The 26140-nt window shown below is 39.2% G+C and overlaps 1 protein-coding gene across 1 annotated transcript in view; it reads right to left on the reverse strand.

Annotated features, from left to right (window-relative positions):
- ADAMTS3 (ADAM metallopeptidase with thrombospondin type 1 motif 3) overlaps positions 1-26140 on the reverse strand; it is a 233692-nt gene that overhangs the window by 19876 nt on the left and 187676 nt on the right. The window contains exons 6-15 of the mRNA XM_037150241.2: positions 14793-14876; positions 12576-12732; positions 11733-11838; positions 11037-11180; positions 10447-10579; positions 8308-8421; positions 6359-6504; positions 4793-4968; positions 3488-3621; positions 1533-1656 (exon numbers count right to left, since the gene is read on the reverse strand). Coding sequence (XP_037006136.2) covers positions 1533-1656; positions 3488-3621; positions 4793-4968; positions 6359-6504; positions 8308-8421; positions 10447-10579; positions 11037-11180; positions 11733-11838; positions 12576-12732; positions 14793-14876 — 1318 coding nt within the window. The remainder of the gene's footprint in view (positions 1-1532; positions 1657-3487; positions 3622-4792; positions 4969-6358; positions 6505-8307; positions 8422-10446; positions 10580-11036; positions 11181-11732; positions 11839-12575; positions 12733-14792; positions 14877-26140) is intronic.

Consider the following 26140-nt stretch of genomic DNA (forward strand, 5'->3'; position numbering starts at 1 on the left):
TGATTTGCAGGTTTGGCATAATTTTTGAGGTATCTGAAAAAAAATCACTACCTCATATTACACACAATATATAGAATAAATGAGAATGGCAAAAACTTTTTTCATTATATTCATTCACACTGGAAACAAACAAAATGAATTACTTTACATCTAAAATAAAAATATACAACTACAGTAAAGCACCATAAATTACTTCATAAAGAGATGGGTAAAATTACATTTTACTCCACCAAAACATTATATACAACATTCTAATTCTGTTTACTTTATTAAAATAATGTAACCAGCTGGAAATGGCAATATTTGCTTTTTAACAATGTTCAAAGTACAAAACATAGTAAATTACCACACAGGAATAACAGATATCCGTTACTGGGGTAAGGCAGGCCTAAGAAAAACACATTAGAATGGCTTCCCAGCTCCACCACCATAAGTACATCAAAGAGCAATGCAGGTGTTGTGGAACTGGCTTGAGTGGGGCAGCTGAGATGTAGTGAGAATAAAGAGAACTAAGAGAATTATTCCATTTGGATCAAGACCAACTTTTTTGTATGTTCTTTTCTTCTAAAAGGGAAAATTACCACTACAACAATGTACTCAGTCAAAGTAAACCAAAACTCTTTGTTTTATTTTGTTTTCCATCATTCTATAAAGGACAACGGGATACTGACAGGGCTTTGGGTAATGGAAGAGAAGTTTCTCAAGGGAAGCACCACATCAAATGTGTCTTTAAGTGCAGAACTGTCAGAAACATTTGTCCAATAAATGCTTATTGAATAATTAAATATTTGTAATAAACTCAAAAAGTTTAATAAATGTCTGTATCTAAGTATTTTATAAAAATTCAAAAAATAAAAATTCAAATGGATAGTTATAATACTGTTAATATTTTTGCATATTATTTTGTTGTTGTTGTTGCTGTTCCATCTGTTGAAATTTCCTATATGCCTAAGAACAGGTCATTGATTGTTTAAAAAGCACAAAACTTCACACCCATGAGAAATTATATCTCAGGTTATTTTTGGTTGTACCTCAATTTTGTTTAATATAAAATTTTCAAAGTTATGTGAAATATGGGCCCTAGATGTGTAGATTTATAAACAGGCAAAACTTGGTCACATTTAAAATAAAAGAAGCAAAGATAATATAAGTTGTATCTAAAGTTTTGTGTTTTTTTAACTTCTGATTAACAATTTATGTGCAACAAAAAATTCAAAGTAAGCACCAATTCTAATAATTAGGTCTAATGCATTTTATTAAAAGCAAAATAAAACAAAGATTTTAGCCAACTACTGTAATTGGTAGTGATTTATTTGTTCTTTATCAAAGTGTAGTAGATAATTTTTTTCGAATGCTATAGACATGAATTCAACGTTTTTTAAAACTTTTCCTTTAAAGGTCATCTGAATAAAAATAAATCAGCAGTTAATATTTTATTATGTTTATAGATAAAAGGCTGCATTCCTAAAAGAAGTCTCGAAAAATACAGATCAGAGAGAGAGATGCTAAATTCATCAAAGGCTGCATCTTACCAAGCTTCCTGGGAGTTCTGGTGAAGGTCCCCTTCACAGTTCGACAATGGGAGTTATCTCCTCCACAGACACCGCACTTGTCCTCAACCTTGTTAGAGCCGATTTCTTTATCGCAGCCCACTTTCTGCAGAAAGATGTTAAATGTGGCTAATTTTAATGTGTCAAGGCAAGGTTAGTATCCTAGAGCATGATGACCTTGTTTAATCAGGAACCCACAGTGAGGCCATTTGCACCAAAGTTTTGTTCTAACCCTGATTTCTAATACCTCAATCATTTAAAGAACTACTATGCAATCAAATGACTTGTGTTCCAGGTTAAATTGTATTCTGGGATGAACTTCCCCTAGTCTAATGACCATTATACATAGTCATTATCATTAAACATTTATTAAGCACAGATGTTGTAGTAGATGCTGAGAAGACAAAAGTAAGTTGGTGTTTTTTCCTGGTTGCTTTTATATTTATAAAATGAATAATGAAATAGTGACTTGTACATTCAGTACAAGCTTTACAAGTTTGCTAGGTATGTAAGACAAACTCCACCAAAGTGGTAGAGATTTTCATAGGTCCCTGAAGGAATCAAGTGTGTGGAAATGTGTTTCAAGAATGCAAAGGGAGTGCCCTGGCCACGTGGTTCAGGTGGTGGGAGCATCACCCTGTACCCCAGAAGGCTGGAGGTTCAACTCCCGGTCAGGCTGTGTACAGAAGGCAACCAATCAATGTTTCTGTCTCACATCGATGTTTCTCTCTCTCCTTCTCAAATCAATAAACATATATTTGGGTAAGGATTAAAATAAAAATGCAGAGGGATTAAAACAGCCATGGAAATTGAATATTTATGGAAAGTGGGGTCACAAAACAATATTTAACCATCTTTAAACCAGTGGAAATTTGGTGTGGTGTGACAGGGGAAGCAGAGTGAAAACTGTGCAAAGCATGGTCTGTGAAAGGCCTTGAGTATCAGAGGAAGAGAAACATTTTCACATTAACTGAACAGGGAACAACTGAAGGTTTTCTGAGCTGGGGCAGCTCCTGAACGTAAATCAGTGCAGGGGAATGACAGGTGACATGCCACTGCGCTGGTAGGTGCAGGATGAAAGTGTGCGGAGGGACTACTGACCCCACATCCTCACTGGGAGGTGAAAGATGGACGAACCCCTGAGTGCACTTTCGGGAAAATTTCAGACCAACTATGAGGCATCTGCACACTTAAGATTCATTAATACAACACAAGTTGTTCTGAAGTGAAAATGAGTCAAACAGGAAGAAGCAATGGGTTCATTTAATAAGGATATATCAGGTGACAGCTCTGGGGGCACACGGCGTGGTGGGATTGAACAACAACGGAAACCTCATGGCCACGGACAGCAGTGCGGTGATGGCGGGGGCGGGGGGTGGGTGGAGGTGGAAGAGGATATGGGGGTGATAAATTGTAACAGAAAAATACAATGAACTATTAAAAAGGGTAATTTCATATCAACTTAACGTGATATATGAACATGAATAAGAAAATAAACTGCATTTAAAAAGATTAAATAACATAAAAACACAGGTTTTACATCTTCACTTCTTTGGTTCAGATGTTAAATTCAATGTTTAAGCTTAAAATCAACTGGAAGGTGAGCGGAGAGAATTATCTCTTAAAGAAAAGATAAAACACATCTAACATTGAAATTCTGAAAACAAAGGCCTTGTTCCCAAACTGTGCTCCCAACCAACAAACATCAGAGTAACTTGGCTCAGTATGAGGAAAACTGTATTTAAATATTCATTCGGCCAGTGAGCAAAGTTTGATTCTATTAAGTGCTGTTTCTTCCAGATTTAGTTTAGCTACTGAACTACTCATATATTCACATCCTAATGTGATTTCACAGATAAGAAACAGTTTAAAAACTTTGAAAACACGCAGATGAACGTTAGTTAAAGCAGAACGGCGTGGCCCTGCCGGGACCTTACCACGCACTCTCCGCGCACACAGATGCTGTACGGGTCTCTGTAAGAGCAGCGCGTTCCGTCGTGCACCAGCTGTTTCATGTATGCGACGTCGCCTGTCTCTTTGGATTGGCAGTAGAGGTGGCACCTCTTCTTGGCTGCATAAGGTGGAAAATTAAGTCAACTCTTTATATAAAATAGTGTATTTCACAGTATAGTTTATTTTTTAAGGACAAAGTTTTCGTGTGATTTCCTGAAAACAAAATAGGGTATAAATAAATGAAGAGGAGAGGAAATTATATATACCTAGCATACTTTTTCAACCAGGGTGACCATCTGATTTAACATCTAAACTGGGATACTTTTGAGAGTGAATAAGGGCTCTATTACTTACTCTAAAAGGACAACAGGTTTAACCTGGGATTCTCCCAGGCAAAACAGGGGGAGGTGGGGGGGGCATGGCAACCCTAGACTGAACTACAGCTCTTCAAAAACTTTAAATCAGAACCACTTTACTTTCAGTGATGCGTCAAGTGCCGAAAGAGTTTCTCTTTCATTTGACTCAATGAGCTAGTAAAGTTTTTGACTTCGTGTAACCTCATTAAATTTATTATAATTTATGTGACTTACTTGACCAAAATAGGTTAAAAAATGCATTTTTATTCATGCATTGTACCTTCGAATTCCAACATGGATGCATCTTTCTTTTAAAACGGCTTTCAACTGAACTCAGCAGTGTATTATATTGTATGATAATCATGTAACTATTTTTGTATTCAATGAAATAAATACGATGAGGCATTTTCATTTGAATATATATAACAAATTAAGGGTTAGAAGGGAGCCTCCAAGTGTATTTTTTTGATAACTAGCATACAGTACAAAAGTAAAAAAGTTATGAAGTTTCTGTTGTTATTAAATAGTAGTCTTTTTCTTGCTATTGACCCCATTGTAAAATAACTACATTTTCCTTTAGTTATTCAGAAAGGACAGATCACAATATTCCAGAAGCATTTCCTAGAAGAGGGATTTCTGTTGAATGAGGAACACTCAACATCCCTTCCATGCTTTTCATTTTGATCGGTTTCCCTTGGTCCTATCAGTAGTGATGGGGTAGTGCTACTTGCCACAACTGTTCCAGAATTCTCACCTCTTTCGAGAAAGGAGCATGTTAGCCTTATTCTTGGAAACCCAGAAGGACTTACCCCCGTAAGCACCAAGGTTTCTAAGTTACCAAGTAGGGATCGAGAGTCCAAAGGAATGGTGAAGACAGAGCATAAACTCGAAGTCACCACAGGTGCAGGAGGAAAGGAGCAGGCCGCTACTCACACTCGGGATGTTCGTATGGCATCCAGTGGTGTTTGCTGTGCTGGTATTCAAAGTGGGAGTTACGCTGCTGGCACTGCTGTGCTCTGAAGTCCTCAAAGTGTTTTTGGCATTCTTCTGTATTACAAAGCTGGTACTCAAAATTAACACCTGGACAATCCTGGCCACCATTGATGGGCCTAAAGAAAAGACAACATTTAAAAAGGCCACTTGGCCCCTGTTGGTGTGGCCCAGTGGATTGAGTGCCAGCCTGTGAACCAAAGGGTCACTAGTTTGATTCCCAGTCAGGCCACATGCCTGGGTTGCAGGCCAGGTGCCCAGCAGGAGGCGTGCAAGAGGCAACAACACACTGATGTTTTCCTCTGTCCCTTACCCCTCTCTAAAAAAATTAATAAATAAATAAAATCTTTGGGGGAAAAAAAAAAGGCCTCTTGGCTCCAGTCCAGCAGTTGAAGCTTGCAGACACAGTGCTTGAGAGAGTTCAGGCAGAAAGCCAGCGTTTCTGGGCTGCCAGCACCAAGTGAATAAACTCATACTTCCTAGTTTCAATCCCTTTTGAAAAGCACCATCCTCTCCCTGGGGGTGGGGGGTGGGGAGGAAGAGGGTGGACCCAAAACTCAACTTAAAATGGCTTTTTAAACTGTGTATTTTAAAATGCATGGCAAAGTATATAAAGAAGTAAATGGTATATAAAGAAGAAAAAAATATAGGCTAGGGAAATTTTTGTTTTCTACCATGCACAAAACACGTAGGAGCAACTCAAAGAGATTACCACAGCTCTAGGCTTCAGTTTACCATCCTTTCTTCCTTAAGAGAAAAACTGAGAGAGCTGGATGAGGTTACATATTTAAAACACTTAGAGTGTGGCCCGTAGTGAAATGTAGCTGCTCTTACTACGGTAATTTTTATTGTTTTTGTGACTGCCGCCAATACGACCATCATCTCTTCCTGGGAGGACAGGTGTGTGACATGCCATCTTATAAAGGACATCGTGCCCAGAGCCATCCTACTGCCAGAGACACAGCGCTGCTCACACATTAAACTCCAGACAAGGAAGAATGTCTGAAGATTGATATTTTGGTTATTTTTTCCCTTAGAAAATATATTTTCTTGAGCATGCTAGAGGGATTCGATCAATTTAGTCCAAGTGAATAAATGAATAGCTTCCCCCAACAATTCCTGACCTTCTTCACCACCCTTTTTGGTTGCCCCACCCAGAAGCACGCCCCCCGACCCCGAGTGAGTGAGCATCTGTGGTTGGTGCTGCTCCCGCCCTGACACACCTGTGCTTCTTACAGTGGATCTCAGGGCTTCCCCTGCTCAGCTTCCTAATATTCCTAAATAGCGATTCCTTCAAAATCTGTAATGTTCACTGGAGTTCTCATCTTCACCATTGACTACTCTTCACAAAATTGATAAATGGAGTTTTACCCCAAATAGACAGTTAAACCCTTAGTTTTCATGTTCTGTATTTTAAATGTATTTGACAAAAGGAAACAGAATTAACAGTGCACTGGAACATTTTCTGGCCTATACAAAAATAACTGGAATTACAGGGGCCATACTCACATTGGATTATTGCACTGGCGTGTTCTGAAACGAACGCCCGTTCCACACGTCCGGGAACAGGAGCCGAATTTGGTCCATGACCCCCAGTTGCCATCTTGCTTTTGTTGATTCGCATTCTTCCACATGCAATGGCCCTTATAGCACCACTTAGGAAAGTGACAAAAGCTGGTAAGTATGACAATCATTACTATGCTGAAGCTGCAGTTGGTACATGAGAAATGGAAGGGCTTCATTCCCTGCCGTGCTCACCGGGTGGAAACTTGTCTAACATTACCCAAAAGTATTTATAAAAATAAGAGCCCCTATACAAAGGGTAATTTAGACTTGCATTTTTAACTATAAAAGTGAAATAATAACTAATTCATTCTGATGAGTTTTTACATTTATGAGTGAGTATCAAACATAACCAACAAAAATGATCTGCACACCTAGCTTTCACAGCGGGAAACATGGCACCTTGGGCCCCAGAAAGGAGCACGAGTGACAGGAGACTGTCTGACCGACCAGGCAGTGACTGAGCGGGAACTACTGGAACCCTGACTGCGTCTGGGCCCCTGCTCACAGTGCTCGGCACACGGCAGGTCTGAGGCCTTTTCCCTTCCAACACTTTGACTTGTTTCTTCATTCTACATACAATAAAAGTGTTTCTTAAAACTCCACTTTGGTAAATTTAAATATAATACAAATGTGTTTAGGGAAGTTGATGTTCGGAGTTGACTTGGAGGCTATCTTTTTTATAAAGCAAAAATGAATCAACTCCTTGTTGCTCTTTTTAGTCAAAAGTTTGTAATACTAGATTTTCCCACAGCAGCACACGGTATGTAATCTGTTCAGCATAGTGACTAATGAAGCTTAAATATGAATAGTGGCAGATTATTATTATTAATTATGCTTGTAATCCTCATTGCAAGTACAGTTTATACACATTTAAAATGGAGCTTTAAAGGGCTTTAAAAGAACTAAAAGCTATATAAATCTTCTTTGCCAGCTTTTGTCCTGTCTACAATATCTTATTTCCAAACTAATCAAGGCACTTCAACTTGAGTTCTTAACACGCCTTTGTTGGGGGATGGGTGACCTTTCCCCTTAGGAGTAAGGTAGCTTGGCACTTAGCCAGTTTCAGAGCATTCAATCCTGACTGCACAATTGGAGATTTAAAACCTCTGGGCTTCTTTCCCCAAGGAGCAAGGCCAAATCTTCTGTATAAATTCTCAAGACTTTATTTCTGGATATTTGCACAAGGAGAGGGAGGCCAGCAAGTAAATCAAATCCCATTCACAGAGTCCCAGATGTTCTACTGGGCTGCTTGCTGCTTCCCAGTCTATCTGTAGTGGGCTGAACAGTGGGGTCTCAAAGATGGCAGGTCCTAGAATTTGTAAATGTTACCTTATTTGGAAAACAGCCTTTGTAGAGATGATTAAGTTAAGGACTTTGAGGAGCAATTACCCTGTATTATCCAGATGGGCCCTAAATGCCATCATGTGTATCCTCATAGGAGAGAGATGGAGGGGCACTTGCACACAAAAGACGAGAAGGGGGCAATGTGTTCATGAAGTCAGAGACTGAAGTGATGGAGACACAAGTTGAGGAATGGGGGCAGCCACTGGATGCTGGAAGAGGCAAGGCCAGGGTCTCCAGCAGAGCTTCTGGAGACAGGATGGTCCTGCTCACACATTGGTTTTGGATCTGTGAAACTGATTTGGGACTTCTGGCATCCAGAATTGTGAAAAAGTAAACTTCGGTTGTTTTAAGGCACCAAAGTTCTGGTGATTTGTTACAGGGGTCCTTGGAAACTACTACACAATGTTAGTACATTATCATAATGCAACCTCATGTACTATGGTATTCATAAAAACGACAGTACAGCTACTATGTTCATCATTTCCCAGACTTTTAAAGGTGATTATTACGCCCCATATCTTAAATCTGCATGGTATGGGGAGACTCACTTTTCCAGCAGCACATTCAGTCCCATCAAGTGGGGGCCCCTTTTTAGTCTTACAGAAGTAGGGGTTGTCAGGATGGCTGCACCACAGCTGTTTGCATGGGTCAAAGGTTCGGAACTGGAAGAGAGAGAATCAAAATCTCAATAAAATGCAGACGGCAGGACATGTACCAACAATATCTTCTACACAATTTCTTCACATTATGTTCCTTGGATATTTTAACTTCAGGCTAAATTTAAAGTCAAGGTTGAGGTATGATGAGAAAAAAACTACCGTCTAAGAATTCCAAGTAGAGACTATTTTTAATTTGCTTTTCTAAAATAATGGTGATAAACAATGATTTGTCTGGGATTCTCTAGTTGACTCTTAATATTTCTGCATGCCATTTCTATTTTGTGCTTTTCAAATAGATAATATTAGAATTTTAAAAAGTAATTATTATGAACATTTTAAATATGTTAACTTATGATAATGGTTTTGCAGCTCTCAAGCTATCAAAATGGCTCCTCTTAACCCCTGTAAGTATGAACCAGTCAGATATAAGTAATAAAAATGCCCATCATAATGAGCTGACTAGAAGCAGGAAATATTTGTCAAACTTTCTATGTAAGATAGTGTATTCTGGGTACAATAAACTATGATAGTACATTCATGTGGTTTATAAAATACTATCCATATATTGGAGCCTCATAACAGTCCACGGCTGAGAATATATGGGTTACAAGGTAAGGCTGTAGTTATTGTTACAAGTAAGGCAGTAAAAGAACCCAACTAGAATCTTAGTTTTCTCAGTCTTAACAATATTTTTTATTTTACTAAAACACCGCATGACAGTACCCAAAGTGTGTGTCTGCACACATATTTGTGTGTGTTTTTTACTTGTCTGCTGTCCTTCTAACTGTAAACATCTTACTACTCCTTAGATAGATTTTTTGCAAATTATCAAATACCAATTTACCTGCATGTCACTGGCTATACCACCAATTACACAGAGCCTGTGGTCAGAGCTCTTTCTTAATTAATTCTCATTTTGGACTTGGGTTTTTTGCTCTAATTCCTATTATTTAATTCAGACACTGTACTTTCCCACCATATTGAGCCCCGGTTTTAGAATTTTCAGGTAGAAACATTAATAGCGGTGATTAGGAGCTGACAATGTATAGTTGACAGACAGTCCAAATGGTTGTAGCTATCTGCATATGGAAGATTTCAAACAGCGTATCACTGATTTTCAGTACCATGAAATACTTAATTTTTTTGCTCTAACACATAGAGTTTGCTCCAGCACTTAAAAAGTGCCCCCTTTTTTATGAACTACTAATCTCAACATAGAAACTTAATAAAACATCCCTCTAATCTAAATAGCTACATAGAAGGCTGGCTACTGGATTCCATGGAGTATTTACTATGTGCCTGCATCATACTAAGCACTTCAGTTCATTATCGACTTGAACCCTGATCTATTTCTATGAGAGAAACACTATCATTATCCACATTTTATACACGAAGAAACTAAGACAGAGAAAGTAAAGAAGGTGCTAGAAATTCCACAGCCGGCAAGTGCCAGGACCAGGGCCCTAGGACCCAGCAGTCTGACGATGAAGCCCGAGTTCCTGACCCCCTGCTCTGCCTCTTGATTCTCACAGGAGCTCGAACCAGCTCCGCCCTTCCCTGGGGTCACAGCTATATAGGATTGTGGCCAAAAAACCGATGAAAAGCAACCTGTCTAATGCTTAAAAGTCATCTTTAAAGGTCACAAAAACCAAAGGAGCAACAGGGTAGTTTGGAGCCAGACGGCCTTGGTTTCAGTGTCCAGCTCCCCCATTTATCAGATGTCTCATTTAATCTAGTTGCTTAATCTCTGTAAACCTCAACTTTTCATCTGTAAAAATAAATAAATAAATAAACAAATAAATAAATAGGGAGTATACCAACTCCCATCTAGTCTGTCACAAGGACTAAATAAGACAGTATACATAAAGCACTTAACTTTAACAGGTAGTGACCTGGCAAATGCAAACTTACTGGAAGAAATTCCCACAAGTGAGTGAGACTCACCAGTGAGTCTGCGGAGCTCCCCAAACAGGAGCTATGCAAATAGATTTCAAGATACAAGATCTAAATTGACTGTGAGAAACATACCGCAGTGCACATTTTATAACCAACTCCGAAGTCGAAACGACATTGCTCATCCATAGAATAATTGATTCCAGGAAGTTCTGGGAGTTTGGGCCAATCATGTTCAAAAGGGTCATCAAGGAGACAGTCATAGGAACTGCAGGAAGGAAAACATCACATGTAGTGAAATGTCCCATTCTTTAATCATGTCCCACTGGCAACAAAAGTATCCTTAGGTTGTATACTTTGGAATTTCATTAGATCACAGAGCAAGGTCACAAAAGCATTCCTTTAAAGGATTTTTTGTCTAAACCTTTCTCAAAAACCTGCTCCTTAACCTCTACTCAAATTTAACCATTAATCTAAGATTATGAAAAAATTTACTTTAAAAATTCACAGTAAAAAATCACTTAAATTCTAGGCTTATGACTTAAAATATTGTGATATTATAGAATCATTGTGCCGAAAGCTCTGGGTTGCAGGGAAATGTTTACTATGAACAACAGTTTTCAGTCACTGGGAGTTTTGTTATGAACAAGATCCTAAGAGTCATTTTCACGCCTGTATTTCTTTTATATTACCAATGCTCTTGCAACATGCAGAAAGGGACATACTGAATGTATCTTTTCAGCTCTTGGCCGCTGCATCGGGACCAGTGGTAACGGTGAAATGCTGCTTGCACCAGGGGGGCCATGACACTTCCCAGAGCGGTTTCCTCGCCGCACCTGTTGCCTTGTCCATCGTGCTCCATGCCCAGCCTGGAACACACAGGAGAGCTCCCTGGTAAGAATCACAGGCGCCGGGCATCTGCTTAATTTCTGTCTTAAAAATAAATGCCATCGGTCCTCAAATTAAGTCGTTCTGTTTAATGCGGTTTCCTTAGAATGTGGATGAGATGCCACAGCAACTTAACTCTTGTTTCTATTGGTTAGCCTATGGTAAAACTGGTTTTGTTTTAAGTCGTGTTGCATGAAGTTGCAGAACCTATCGAAGATGTTAAGTAAGGACTTACTGTACAGGAAAATACCTATTTTTTAAGTTAACATGGCTTTTGTGGAAAAGTCACAGGAATTGTGAAACAGAGAGCAATCGAACAGAAAGGTCTTTCGTATTTCATAGCAGGGTGTCTCTGCAAGCTAGTCACTCATTTGGTTTCAGAGCATGACCTCTCCACTGCTTCCAGCTCCTCACACTTGGCAAGGGACGAGAGCCGCATGCAGGCATGCACTGTGCCCAAAGCAGGAACAATACTGAGAGAAGCAGGGAAGAAAAGACCTTTCTTGGCTTTGTAGCTGTTGACAGTGACTTACACATGGCCAGTTTCATGGGCTACTACAAAAGCAGATGAGAAACCATCCTCGTGATTCAGGGTACAGCTTCTCACTGGATGACACATGCCTGTGACTGGAGCATATCCTGTAGAGAATAACAATTACTTTTATTTTCATTTTATGAGAAAACCCATTAAGAATTACTACTGGACCTTTGCCTAGGGGGTGGGGAGCTTTTCAGGAAACAGAGGCAGTATTATTTCACTGCTAGCCACATTCTCTTGGGAAAGCCACAGGTAATCGTCTCTGAAAAGATGCACTGGGTCTGCATTTTCTCCTCTCTTGTGGGAAGGAACTGCCCGGGGTTACCGTTCTGGTCTGCCCACCAACTAAGCCTCGTCCTTCTGTTGTACAGAATGGTCCTTCATATCATGGTACCGATGAAGGGAGCCAGAAATTCCATCAACATTGAAAAGAAAACCGCCAGTCTTCTTTTCCCAAAGCCGGCATCAGAATTTGTTAGATAAATGTAAGCTGGCTTTGGAAGAAAGCTCTTGGCAGCAGGCAGTTCTATGGCATCTCTTTTCCCCTTCCAAACACTCAGTGGAACCCACACTGCATTTTACAGCATCCCCTCCATGCCCCAAATGCACAATCATTATTTTAAAGGCGAGTATAATTTATTACAGTATTGAAGTGGCATTTAACATTGTGAATTCCACAGAAGTCACTGGAAGCAATAGAAAGAAAATGTATGCTTGGCTGATGCACCGTGGAAAGTGGAGGTAGAGATGTGAACATTTGAACAGACTCCCTGATTTAGGATTACTTTCGAAAAGTCATGCTCTTAAGTTCTTTCCCCCTACATATTAATGGAAATACCTTGCATTCCAGCAGGTCCAAAATCTTGCCTGGTTAAGAAAATTGCATGATCATGGTGTTCAGAGTGGTTGGGATCAGGTTTCTGTTGCTGGCAAGCCCAGCGGCACACGTTCTCCAGGCTCCTGGACGGGTTTCCGCGTTCTATGAGGCTGATGGACTGCGAGGGAACAGTATGTTGAAGGCACACATGACATCTGTCCAAAGGCTTGCTTACATATCTTTCACTGTTAACATTTGGGACTACAGCATTTAAATAATGTTCGATAATATGATTAGGGACTTATTTAAATAGCTACTTTGGTTTGGGAACTCTAAGTGCCTGTGAAGGATATCTCTGTGATACTCGCCATTATCTGTGTGTAAGGTGGCCGACACATACGTGGGAGTGTGTGATGCTGAGACTTGCTAATGCGAGGCAACCGATGTTAGTCATTTGGTGCAGACCTATAGCAGTCTGAGTATTTCCTAGTTCAGTTTAGATTTTTAATTTCATGGGTATTGAGAATAAAAATAGAGGAAACAATTCTGGCATGAGACTTTTATCCAGAGCTGTTAAAGTGAAAGATCTTTAGTTAAGATTTTTTTTCTTTTGTCCAGAATTAATCAACATATGAGAGGAATGTAAGTTCTTCAATCTTTAGTTCATGAACAGTGGTCAAATTCTATAAACCTCACAATGAAAAAAAACCCCTTTTTAAGCTCACAGCAATGAAGAGGGGTTTACACTTATAGGTCGAATAGATGGAGTGAAGTTCTTTGGAATGTTGTTACTATCACATTATGGTCAGGAGTTAAAAGTTCAGAGGGAAAGAGCCCATCCTTCAAAAACCCAGGAGGCACACCTCCAAGAGTAGCTCTGATGGAATGAGACATTGAACTTGCAGCCCAAAATTCATCCCTAATTGGCTGATGGGCTAAGAGTTTTGTTATATTTCAGAGAATGTTATTATCAGTGTTTACATTTTTAACAAAAGTAGCTAGGTTTGCTAGATGCTGATCACACACTTCTCCAAACAAATTTAACAACCAATTGAAGGCTGTTAAAATCTCCAGCTGGAGTTTACTTGTATTCAGTGTTATTGACACGGTCAGTCAGGTTTATGGGATAAACAAGATCAATGACACCCTCTCATTAGATAATAAGGGTATGTTAAATACATAATGAAGTGCAAGCATATGGATTGTTTCTATTTGCTAAATATGTAATTTCATTAGTATTTCATAATCAGGAGCAATTAATTATGGGAGGGAATGTATAATTTTAAACATCAAGAAACTGTCAAGTTAGTCGCTTCCCCTAAAATTTCTCCTCAAAGGGAAACACCATTTCATCCTTTTCATTATTCAAGGACAGGGACATACCTAGAGTCATTTTAAAGTTAACTACAGTTAGTTACATCACATGAAATGCCTACTGTGTACATTTTGACCCAACTTTTAGTTTTCAAAAGGACTAAGCCTCTTTATTTTTAAAAATATTTTTAAAGTTTATTTTTTAGAATGAGGGGATAGGAAGGAGAAAGAGTAGAAGAGAAACATCAATGTGTGGTTGCCTCTCATGTGTCCCCTACTGGAAACTGGCCTGCGACCCAGGCATGTGCCCTGACTGGGAATCGAACTGAGCAACCCTTTGCTTCACAGGCCCGTGCTCAATCCACTGAGCTACACTAGCCAGGGCAGGACTAAGCCTCTTTCAAATGAAAATATTCACTGTGTGCTTTACTTTTCTTAAGCAGAAAGGTAGACACATAAAATATTATCTTTAACTAATTGTGTGAGGGCAAGGGTCTTTGTTATTTTTCTTCACTGATATATTTGGAGCACCTAAAAAGCATCTGACACACACACACTCTATATGTTGAATGAATAAATAAATCACAAATTTGATAAAATGATAAGACGAAGGAAATCCTCTTTCCTCACAATGGTATCCATTTTTTTAATTCATATGGTCTTGTCTGATGTCAGGGTGACTATCCACAGCTCCATCAGAGAGAATAAAACAAAGGGGCTCGCACAACACAAAAATGGTTCATTATCTGCTCAGAGTTGGAGAGCTCCACTCACTGTGGTTATTTTTCCCCTTTAGTTCAGCACAGCTGAGGTTTACGTGAGACTTCTCTATGCCATATGTTGGGTATAGCTTCAACACTTTAATCTTCTGTTTGCTAACCTGGTCCTTAACGTCCATGGCTCACATCTTTTAAGACAGCTTACCTTCGCGTAGCCCAGCATGATCATGCGCACCAGGACCACATTGATGTGCACGCCGAGGGATTCGTCGTGGTAAATCTCATTCACCTAGAAACAAAGCTAATTACTAAAAGAAAAGCAACACAAAGGACTTTGTGAAATGCTTACTAATTAAGGGATCAGCCTCCATGTAATCACAAGTACTGCAGTCTTCGTTTAAACTGAACTCTTAAATGAAATCACTGACCTTTAGCTTTGGAATAATTTTAGAAATGTAAATTACTGAGCTGGTAAACTCTGGAGAATCATGAACACAGAGGATGTGCTTTAAGGGAATATGATTGTGCAAGTGCGTATCAGTTGAATGCCAGCCATGGATAGAGCTGAGAAAGGCAGAGCTGAGTAACTGCTTTTATTTAGTTTTTAAAGTGACTTTGAAATTTCTAAAAGTGACATGGTATACTGTAAAATTGTAGATATTAGAATTTAAGCAACCTCAGAGGTCATAGTCCAAGATAATTGTATACAAATGAGGAAGAGAAAGACAGTAGATATTAGCTGACATATAAAAACACAATAAGTTATTGGCAGATATAAATCCAAAGTGGACAGTCACTGTATTTTCTGCAGAACCTAGTGCAAAATTAGTGTGATAAAGAATTCTTAGTAGGTTCACAAATGCCAGAGGGAATGGGAAAGGTGAGGTTGTCAGGCTAGATTACAAAGTTAGCTGTTTCCCAGTATGGGGGCCCAACATTATCCCAGTAACTAAAAGAGGAATGGAGAACCAAATGCACTTTCACTCAAATCCAGGTTTGAATGGTGAGTGCAGCCAACTAAAAACCTACAGAAAGGAGACAGGCATAATGTCAGAGCGTGGCTTTAAACAGAAATATAACTCAAGAATGGCAGAACACTCTAAAAAAGAATTCATGAATCATAAAGTTGTGAAATGCCACACTGACCAAGATACAGACCACGAAATCTCAAATGAAACATTTCCAGAATCTAATGGGACTGCATAGAATGCCTTAAAACACCAATGCCTTAAACGCAGACTAAAGGTTTACTTACTGAATTTGTACATGAAACAAACAAAAAAAAAAGCATAAAATGCAGGAAAAAAATCTGACGAACCTAGGGTACACCAAAGTTGACAAAATGTTCTTTAACAAGACGTACAGTCCTTTTAAGTAGAAGCATGCATCGTATATGCACATTCATGTACAAATGCACACACAAGCATGGAATGGAAAGACCCAATTTAACCCTGCTCAAGGTGAGCCAAGGAGTGAGAAAGGAAATGCAGTCAGGTGTGCAGGTAGGTAGCTCATCCCCACGTTGTCCCCGTACAGGCCGGACTACCCCTGAAGTGTCGGGTTCCTTTTGTCTCTGCTGTCATATAAGGGTTCTTGATAAACACAGACGTATCCAGAGGGAGGCAACGAGCAAAGAGCCTGGAGAAAGTGTCCCACAAAGAATTACTGCAGAGACACAGTGGCTCAGAGCCTGACCCTAGACACGAATAGCCTCAGTTGATACCTTGGGTCAACCCCTCACTGTTTGTGGTCTTTAATTTTCTGAGCTTCAATCAAACAAGCATAATAAGATCACTATCTTACAGGGTAGGTAAGGATAAAAATATTTAACTCATGCAAACAAACTGCTCATAAAAACTTCAGTGAGATGGAGGGAGGGACATAAAACTACGGGAACTAGGAAAGAAAAACCTAGAAAGACGACATAATAGCCACCAAATGGAAAAGGGGTTCAATTTATTCTGTGTATTTACATAAAACAAATCTAAAAACCATGAGCGAACACTGTTCAAGGGGTAGATTTTGGGTAAATATAAGGAAAAATTGAATGCTGGACAAAAGGCTGATTTCTTATGACCTTTTTGGACTCCACACCTCATGTTGCCTAATTGAAAACTGCATGCCCCCTCTTCTTCTAGGTTAATTATCTAACGAGGAAGTCCTAACATATAGGCCAATAAAAGCAAAAAGTCCAAAGCCAGGCCCGCCACTGATGTATTCATCCAGAGACTCATGGATGTTCCAAGAGACTTTTTGTAAGGCAGCTGTTCTGAATTAGCAACATGGCTTCACTCAGCATGTACTTAGGTTAACGTAACTGAAATGTAAATATAATCAATGTGGAAAAAAAGGCTGAAAGCAATGTTAGCAAATACACAAAATAGAAGAACAATACAACTTAAAACTAAAGAAAGTAGTTAGGTTTAAGTAAAATGAAAGAATTTCTGGAGCAGAGGTGATGGAAGGGAGGGAACACAGACATTGCAGAACAGCAGTGACAACTCCGCTTTTAAATGTTACAGGAAAAAGCTACAGCAGAAAATCTTGGAATCATAGAATTCACAAGCGTTGGTAATAACGGCAAAATAGTGTCATATCTGAATTAGCAGAATGTATGTATAATCCCCCTAAATTTGTAAATTCCATTGTACTTCATGAATTTTAAAATCAGTGCCAAGAAGGTATAATGGACAAAATTCAGGTTGGCAATATTACTCAAATATATAGTATCCACTTCATGAAAATATGACATTATAATACGATGGAATAAAAAGACATTTAAAAATTTGCCCTTCACCAAAAGAAAAGTTTTACTTAACAAAAGTCACCATTAGCCCAAGCTAATTAGATAACAGGATTCTGACAGGACCAAAATTAGGTACAGGATGTTCTGAGTCAGCATACATTCAAGGAACTATCACAGGGTGTACCTCGGTTTTATGGGTAGAAATAACTGAATATAAGGCAGGAATATTTATACATAGAAGAAAGTATTCTTTCAGCATGACAAATCAACAAATACAAGGTGCCTGTATTATGCAAAGTACTGGATAGCACTCACTGTTTTGCCTTTCAAGGTTTAAAAAGTTGCTTCCTATACACGATTTACTTTTAATATGAACTTGATAATTTGGCTGCTTTTCACCTTGTCAGGCCTTGTCAATACTCGGATGCAATGCCTTTACCCTTGGAGTCATAGCGGATATGGTGGGAGCTGGAGAAATAATCAGCACCACAGCATTAGGCATTCAAAGACCTGGACTTCCCTTGCAGCCATGCCACGGAGGAACCAAGTGACCTGTTATTCATGTGACCTCTTGGCGCCTCCACTGTCTCACTCGCAAATCATAACTGGGCTTACTCTGCCTATATCACAGGGCTGTTCAAATCAAGCAAAAGGCCCCACAACCGCCCTTAGCACTCTCCCATGTACCCATGTAAAATGTTTTAAAGGTTTGTGGATGTATTTTCATAATCCACCCAAAAAGACCTAGAAAAACAACCATCCCATCTTAGTTTTTCCTGAGAGAGATGTCAAGACTCATCCTTGAAATGTGTTTAATTTTAATTAAAAGATGTAGTTTAACTTATCCAAAACAAAATTGACAGTAATACATTTTTGAAAAAATACTGCCTAGATGTTGTACAAAAGCTTTTTCCAGCAGATGGCAGTATGTACATTCTAGAGGGAGTAAGGCATGGCTACTCAATACACCTGAATGTACCTAAATACCCATGGGTGTGTCTGCCTTTTCCTGTATTTACACATAAATAAAATGACTTCCTTAAAATTAAAGAAGCATTCAAAAATATTCTAACCCAAGGAAAACATTGAGTTTTGAATACTTTACACATTTGACTCTTGAAAGCAAAGAAAAATATTTAAGACATCTTTATTTAGATTGTTTTTTAGTGTCATCTGACTAAGACATAAGAGGCATAAAAAGACTCCTTTGACTTGGCTATAAATTGCTTGTAAATTTAAAAAATCAATAAATGACACACAGAAAAACAAAAGCATATCATACTAAATTAACCATGTGAATGTGTCAAGATGAACTTAAATAATATTTGCTTAGGAAGCATTTCACAAGTCAGTGACAAGGAAAGCAATTTTTTCCTCAATAACAGCAACATCAACAGCACATGGAAACAACAGCTTCTAAATCCTTTACTTACATTAATTCAAGTAATCCTTGCAATGACTTGAGACATATTTCCATTTTCCATCTAGAGAAATTGAGCCCCCTCCCTCCCAAAAGGAAGGAAGAAATCGAGGCCCAGAGAACTCAGGCAACTTGCCCAAGGTCACACAGGTCGCAGACGGAGCAAAGGAGGAACATCTGGGCAGTCTGACTCTAGGGTCAGTAGTCGGCAGCACACGGCCACACCACACAGACCTGCAGACTGCAGCCCTACTGTCTGTTACCAGGCACAAAAGGACTGACCAATACAAGTTTGCTACCTCTCTGTTCAAGAATTGGGGGGTTGGGGGAAGAATCATATTGTTAAAAAAAGTAAAACTTTCACTTCCTTTTGATAACCTTTCCTCATGTAAATTCTAAGAAAATGAGGAACTGGAGTCTATTTATTATAAATAAGAATTTCTTGATCATCAGTACAATGGTATTCAGTAAAATATTGGGAAAAAATAAAGAGAAGCTTGAGCAGAGGACTGGAAAAAAACGAGTAAGAATAGAGAAGTGAGGGCTGAAACTTATAACCAGGGTTTTGGGTTGTAAGAAAAGCATTAGGCACAAACATTCTAAGAGGTCACCTATTTGACACTACAGAATGAAAATGCAAGTTTGTCTACAAAGAACGGAATCCCCTTTCACCACCTGTGCCAGTCTACTGGAGCACGTATAGGTTTACTGCGGGGTGTTCAGGGTTGAGACCAGTCTTTATTAAATTACCTGGAAGAAGGGGTGAACAGAACATTAATTTAATTTTCAGATGACCTTATCTTGAAAGGGGTTATCAGTGACGTGAGCGGGGAAGAAGAGGGGGAAAGAAAAGGTAAAATAAAACCAAGTATTCCTTTCCTTGAAAAGAAAATTCCTTCCAGGTTTGTTCCCAGACAGGACAATTTCTCCAAGGACATTTCCCTGGCAGGACAATCTGACCCGCTTTGTCTGACTAGCCGATGAACAACCTTGTCTGGCTTCAACAAAAGGAACACTCTGTTTGCTCGCAGATGAGTGGAGTAGGTCTTGAGAGGCAGTTACCACTGAGTGGTAAAGGGGCTGGGCTCTGCAGCCACACTGCCTGGGTTTGATCCTGGCCACGTGACCTTGGGCATGACCTGTTTCTGTGCCTCAGTTTTCTCATCCGTAAATGGGATAATGGTAGTACTGCCCTTATAAGATTGTTGAAAAGAATAAATGAGCTCATATGTGTATAGTATTTAATGGTGTCTGGCCCTTGCAAATATAGAAACAAAAATTGTAGCCATTATTCATATTATTATTCACACAGAAATAAATGAATGGTATGTATATATAATTTTTTTTTAGAAAAGACTTGGTAACTGAAGACAAACAAGTAATAAGATAGCCTAGGTGACTACTAGCCTATTTACTCTTTGGCTGTAAGAATAAATAAAAGAATTCTGAAATAGGCTACGAAAAAATGTAACTCTATCCACAACTAACTCTTGTAGAGCTAAAGGTTTCCAACACATACTTGCTTCATCCTCCGCTCCCTACTCCAGTCCTTTTACTGAAAGCTGGTAGCCATCTCCCAACCCGCCAACTCTTCCCTCATTCCAAATCACAGACTAAGTTTTTAGAAATAGTTTTATCAAATCTTTACTGAATAGGTGCCACATATGCAATTATCCTAGGGGTGGGGGACTGAATAGTAAATGAGATGAGTCTTTTCTTATCATGAATACTCAAGTATTCTAATAGGTAAAATAAACTATGAAATACAAAAAGACGTGCAGTCAAGGTCATTTCAGATGGGAGCAGGTACTATGAAGTAGTAAACAAATATGAGTGGTGAGATCGAGGACAAGCAGTTGAGGAAGAAGGTACCTGAGGCTGGGCAGTGCAAGCAGGGAGACCCACAGATGGGAAAGAGGTGGTCTGTGCCCATCTGAGAATGAGCAACGGAGGCAAAGGGAAGGGCAAGTGCACAGGCTCGGCCTACATCAAGAAACTCAGAACCCTGCAGGGGAGGGCTCCTTATCACTGCCTGAGGAAGAGAATGGAAACCCACAGAGGTTCTATGATGGTTCCCAAATAATCGGCACAGCCAAAATTCAAGTAAGTCTGTGCAATGCTAATTCCTGTTCTTAACAACACCTCGCTGCCTTTTCCTTTCTGTCTTAGCAGAAGTGTTAAGTCTCTGCCTTCTTCTAAGGCTCCTTGTAATTTCCCTAAAGACACTTGTTCCAAAATATCAGCTCTATTTCCTTTATTCAATCCCTCCCTTTCTTGGTATTCTTTTTCCTCTTTTATTAGTATTCTCAATTTTCCTTCATCATAAAAAATAACCTGCCTACAATGTTTTGAAGAATGTCATACTGTTTACCACTATCTTCTTCAATGAAGAACATTGGTTTATTTTTATTTATTTTTTAGAAATATCAGCTTCTCTTTCTCTGTCTGGTCCACACATGTCAGTGTCTTGTTATTGTCAATCCTCTTCTGTTCTCACCTACTTTCCCTGCAATGTTTCGTTAACTTTTGTTTCTTCAACCACTCCCTACGGGCTGATGAATTCCAAATGTTTCTATTCCTAACACTGATTCATCTCTCATTCTTCAGAGCCACCTGTTCAACTCTAGTAACAGACCTACAACTTCGGAAGTATATCTAAACATTTCAAAGTGTATTTGCCTTCTCCCTCAACATCTCTTTCCTGGAAATTTTATCACATTCAAAGACTAAATCATCCTTGACCTCTTCCTGTTCTGAAGGTATTGCAGTCACTGTACTGCAAGCCCTGCGGATGTCTCTTAAGCCCGTCCTTCTCCACGTAACTTAGTACCCATCTGAATGAGTTGGACTGCTGTCATAACCTGTTAAAACTTTTGCAAATGTTTGCATTTGGGTAGTTTGGGTCCATTTCAGTGGTTCTTCAGAAGGGCAGATTATAATAGTTAGATGATTGTTTTCAATAAACAGGAGTCTGTCCTTTTAGGTTAAATATGCTTTTACCCCTTGTAAGCATCCAAGGACATTTGAGTCAGGAATACACAATTCAGCTATAAGGCCTTACAGACTCTGGAACAGTGGGAAAATACTAAAAGCTCAGGTAGAACTCATTCCCATTTTTCAAGAATGAAAAAAACTATTTCCTCAACAAGCTAAGAAGCTTTTCTATGTTTTAGGACTCTGGGAGAAATCAAGGATGGAATAAATCTGGGAAGGATAAGGTCAGACTGATTATTTGTAGCATAAAAGAGGAAAAATGGGTGAATGTCAGGAAAAGAATTTGGGGCTACAGAATCAAAGGGGAAAGAGGAAACTGAGGCGCTTCAGTAAAAATCAAAAGAACCTCTGAGGCAGCAACACCATGGATGTGTGATGTGAATGTACCCTGTGATGTGGGGACTCTTCTAGAATGACGGGTCCAGGGTTTTCCAGGGGAGGTGTGCATGTTTGTATAAGGAGGCTGAACTGACTTGTACTTACTCCAGTCTGTCTCTGTGACCTGGTGTGTTCAATCCACACTGGGGAAATTAAGAGAGTTTGCTGAGGCAGGGAGGGGTAGTGTAAACCACAAAGAATTTGGAGCCAGACTCAATGCAGCTGACCCCCTAATTCTGGAGCATAAATACTATGCGTCTATATCCATAGCATGAGTCTAACAGAGTCTCTTCCTCCAAATCATTCTACTGCATCCAGAATTCTCTACCTAAAACATAGACGGATTAGTCACCAGTCTTCTTTAAAACACTGAATGACCCTTCATTAGGGTGAAATTCGAATTCTTTAGGATGGCACATGCTTTTCTGAAGGTAACACAGCAGCTCTACCCAGCCTTATCTTCTGCCTTCTCCCCGAAATACCCTTCAATTCCACACACAGACTAAACTCCAATGGCTCCAAAAACTACCTCTTTTAGTATCTTTTTATAATCTGTTCCCCATCTTTCAAGACTTCCTTTTTTCTGTAGCAGGGAAACGCTAATTCATTCTCTAATTACAACTCAAATGACATGCTCTCTATGAAGAAAGACTTCATCTGCCACTGGCATTATCTGCCGAGCCACACCCTTCCTTTTCAATTAATGTTTACTTCGTGGCTGAATTTTTTAAAGAAGCCATTCTATTTTATTATTATTTGCTCATTTGTTTATTTCACCTGCTGCATTAGCTTCTATGGAAAGGAGCTAAATCTTATTAGTTTTTGCCTCTGTAGAACCTAACAGGACTTGGTCTGTGATAAGGTTTATATACCAGGTGAGTAAGCAACAAGACAACACTGTGCCTGGACAGGTAGGAAATGGATTCACAGTAATGACTACAAACAGAAAACTGCTACATAATTTGCTTAGGTTCCATAAACATGTACACTCCCCGGGTAAATCTGCCGTGCAGTCACATTAATGTTTTCAGAAACATTAGTTAAAAAATCAAAAGCAGTGTTGAGACATAATCATCACTAAGTAACCCATTACCACACACATTTGCTAACTTTTTTTTCCTTTTTAAGATGTTATTTATTTTTAGAGAGGAGGGAAAGGAGGGAGAGAGAGGGAGAGAAACATCAATGTGTGGTTGCCTCTCACTCACCCCCTACTTGGGACCTGGCCCACAACCCAGGCATGTGTCTTGACTAGGAATCAAACCTAGGACTCTGGTTCGCAGGCCAGTGCTCAATCCACTGAGCCACACCAGCCAGAGCATATTTGCTAACTCTTGAATAAATCAATTGATGTTTCATTGGGTACGGAGTGCTTCTATGGAGTTTTTAAAAATATTAGGTAGTAAAGCTTGCCATGTCCAGATAACACTGTCCAGATGCTGCTATTATCATTAGTTCATTACCCAACTTAAGTAGCCAACTTCAGTATAAAAAAGATTTGATGAATTTTCTCTTAATTATTAATGAGTACTTGGAAGTACGAGATTGTTTTTCATACTGGGAGGCATTCTTTTAAGTAAATTACTTTCTTTTCACTTGGTAAATACTGAGATTGAAGCATAGACCGAATTCTCTGCAGGGCATTGAAAATATTAATAGGAACAACAGACCTAGATCACTTCCTATACCTTAGCAAATGACAAGGGTACCTGCCACAGACAGGGAAGTGTTGGTGACAGAGACCATCTAATGTACTGAAAGAATACAACCCACCCCTTAACCACAACATCTGCTTCATCACCCTGTTAGAATTTTAAACTGGATTGCTAACTCATTTGATTCTATCAGGCATGCAACTGAATTCTCATTTCAATGACTTGAATGGTATTCTCACAAGACACAGTAAAAAGTAAAGAAAAGACATCAGAGTTTTATTTGGCAAGAGATATACAGGAGGCAGTGAAGCTTAGGAAGGAAGAGCAGGCAGAGAGATGTGGGCCTAAGTCTCGGTCCTGCCACCTCTTAGCTGCCTGACTCTGGGACGAGCAGCCTAACTTCTCTAAACTTCGATCTCCTCATTGTAAACTGGGAGTAAAAATGAACATATTTCAGGCCTGAGGATTATTATAAAACTTATGTAGAGTAATTTAGCACAGGACCAGGCAGAGAGCAAAGGCTAAAATTTAGTTGGTGGTAGGATAAGCCTTCATCCTTAACAACATTAAATCATTCTTTGTACCTCAACCTAAAACTAGATGATTTTGAACATCTTCAGAGACTTTATCACTAGCCTTCATTCCACATAATCTGTTTTTTCCCATAGATCATGCCCTCTATGTAAGTGGCACCATCATGCAGCAGTGTTCAAGCCAGAAGAGTACAAATCATGCTGGACTCCTCCCTCTCCCTCAGCCCCCATCTGATCTGCTGGCAAGTTCTACTGATTCTCCCATAAATACTCCCTCATTTAGCAACCATCTCTGTCTAACACACCACTGTCTCTTGCCTAAACATCTACAATTAATTTTCAGTTGGCTTGTCTTCATTGTTCCTGACCCTCTCCACTCCATTCTTTACAACACAGAAAGAGGCCTTCCATGGCTGTCCCTTAAGTCTCCTAAAACTGCATTCAAGCTTCTCCTATGCCCTGACCCATGTTAAGGTGCTTGTCAGGTGTTGGTAATACGAAGTTACCAGTTTTCCCTTTATGATTAATAGAGCCTTTGTGGGGAGACCCTTTGAGGCTATGTATATATCCCATTTCTCATTAGACTTTCATCCACTAATTTTGTCATTCATTGATGATACTTGCCTGCAACAATTACTGCATCTGTGTTTTCCAATTAGCAATTTTCTATACCTATCACTACATTAACTGGAATTCTACTATAAGGAGGTATTGTCTTGTGCTTACTTACATAGTCCATTATTTATTTATATCAGTACGATCTCACAAGTATTTCTTTTATTGCATATGTTATAATCCTTTATTACCATTTATTTATTTTTGCTCATATTATCTCAGCTTTGGCTACTGGGAGATACTGTAAATTGGCTACATATCAGGGTTCTTAACCTGGATAAATGTCAAGTGGGCTTTGACTTTCTGAGATAGTATATGCTATTTTAGACACAAATACATTTTTCATGGTTTTCCTCAAATTCATAAATAAATCCACACTCTAAAAGGTTTGTTAAAAACCCTTGTTCTACACATATATTTTGATTCCTAAATGTTATTTTGACTAATTAGAGTTTTCAGGATTGCACTGATAATTATGGAACAAGGCAGACAATTCTTAAAGGGATGAAGGTTGGCAGCCTGTTCCTCCTTCGGGCAAGTACTATGATGTTGTAAATTAGTTCTTCTCACTGCAGCCTACTTCTTTGAGCAGCCAGCCCAAAGAATTACTGAGTATATATGTCCTTTAGTTCCCATCATAGAGTCTCCTTCAGATATATATTTGAAAGTTGGATACTAATGACTAACTACTAACATAGAAGTGAAGTGGAGTTAAAATGGGGATCAGAGACAAAATCAGACCGGCTTTGCATTAACTAAGTTCTTGACACTAGGTGAGTAACTTGACATTAGCCTTCAACCCCTCTGTCTTCACAAAAGACAATGTTACAGAGGATCACCTCTAATATTTCTTCTTAAATCCCAAGGTGTGATCCAATGTCAGGACATATCAATGGTAATGTCTACCTAAATTACCCGTGGAAAAGAGAGCACATGCTGGAGAAAGCAAACATTAGGAAACAAAGACTCCTACTGAAACCCATCACACTGAACTGGTTTCTTGAAAAGAAAATTCATGAATCCCGTTTGCAATACAGGACATTAGACTTCAAAGTTAAAGATTTCATACTGAAATACAGAACAGGCTGACAGGGACCAGAGGAGAGAGGGGAGGGAATTTCAGGGGAAAAGGGGAAGGATTCACAGGAACAAGTATAAAGGACACATGGACAAAAACTAACAGGGGTGGAAATGGGAGGGAGTGTGGAGGAC

The sequence above is a fragment of the Artibeus jamaicensis genome, unplaced genomic scaffold (assembly GCF_021234435.1).
Source record: "Artibeus jamaicensis isolate MK-2021 breed Jamaican fruit bat unplaced genomic scaffold, CSHL_Jam_final scaffold_1031, whole genome shotgun sequence".
NCBI lineage: Eukaryota > Metazoa > Chordata > Mammalia > Chiroptera > Phyllostomidae > Artibeus > Artibeus jamaicensis.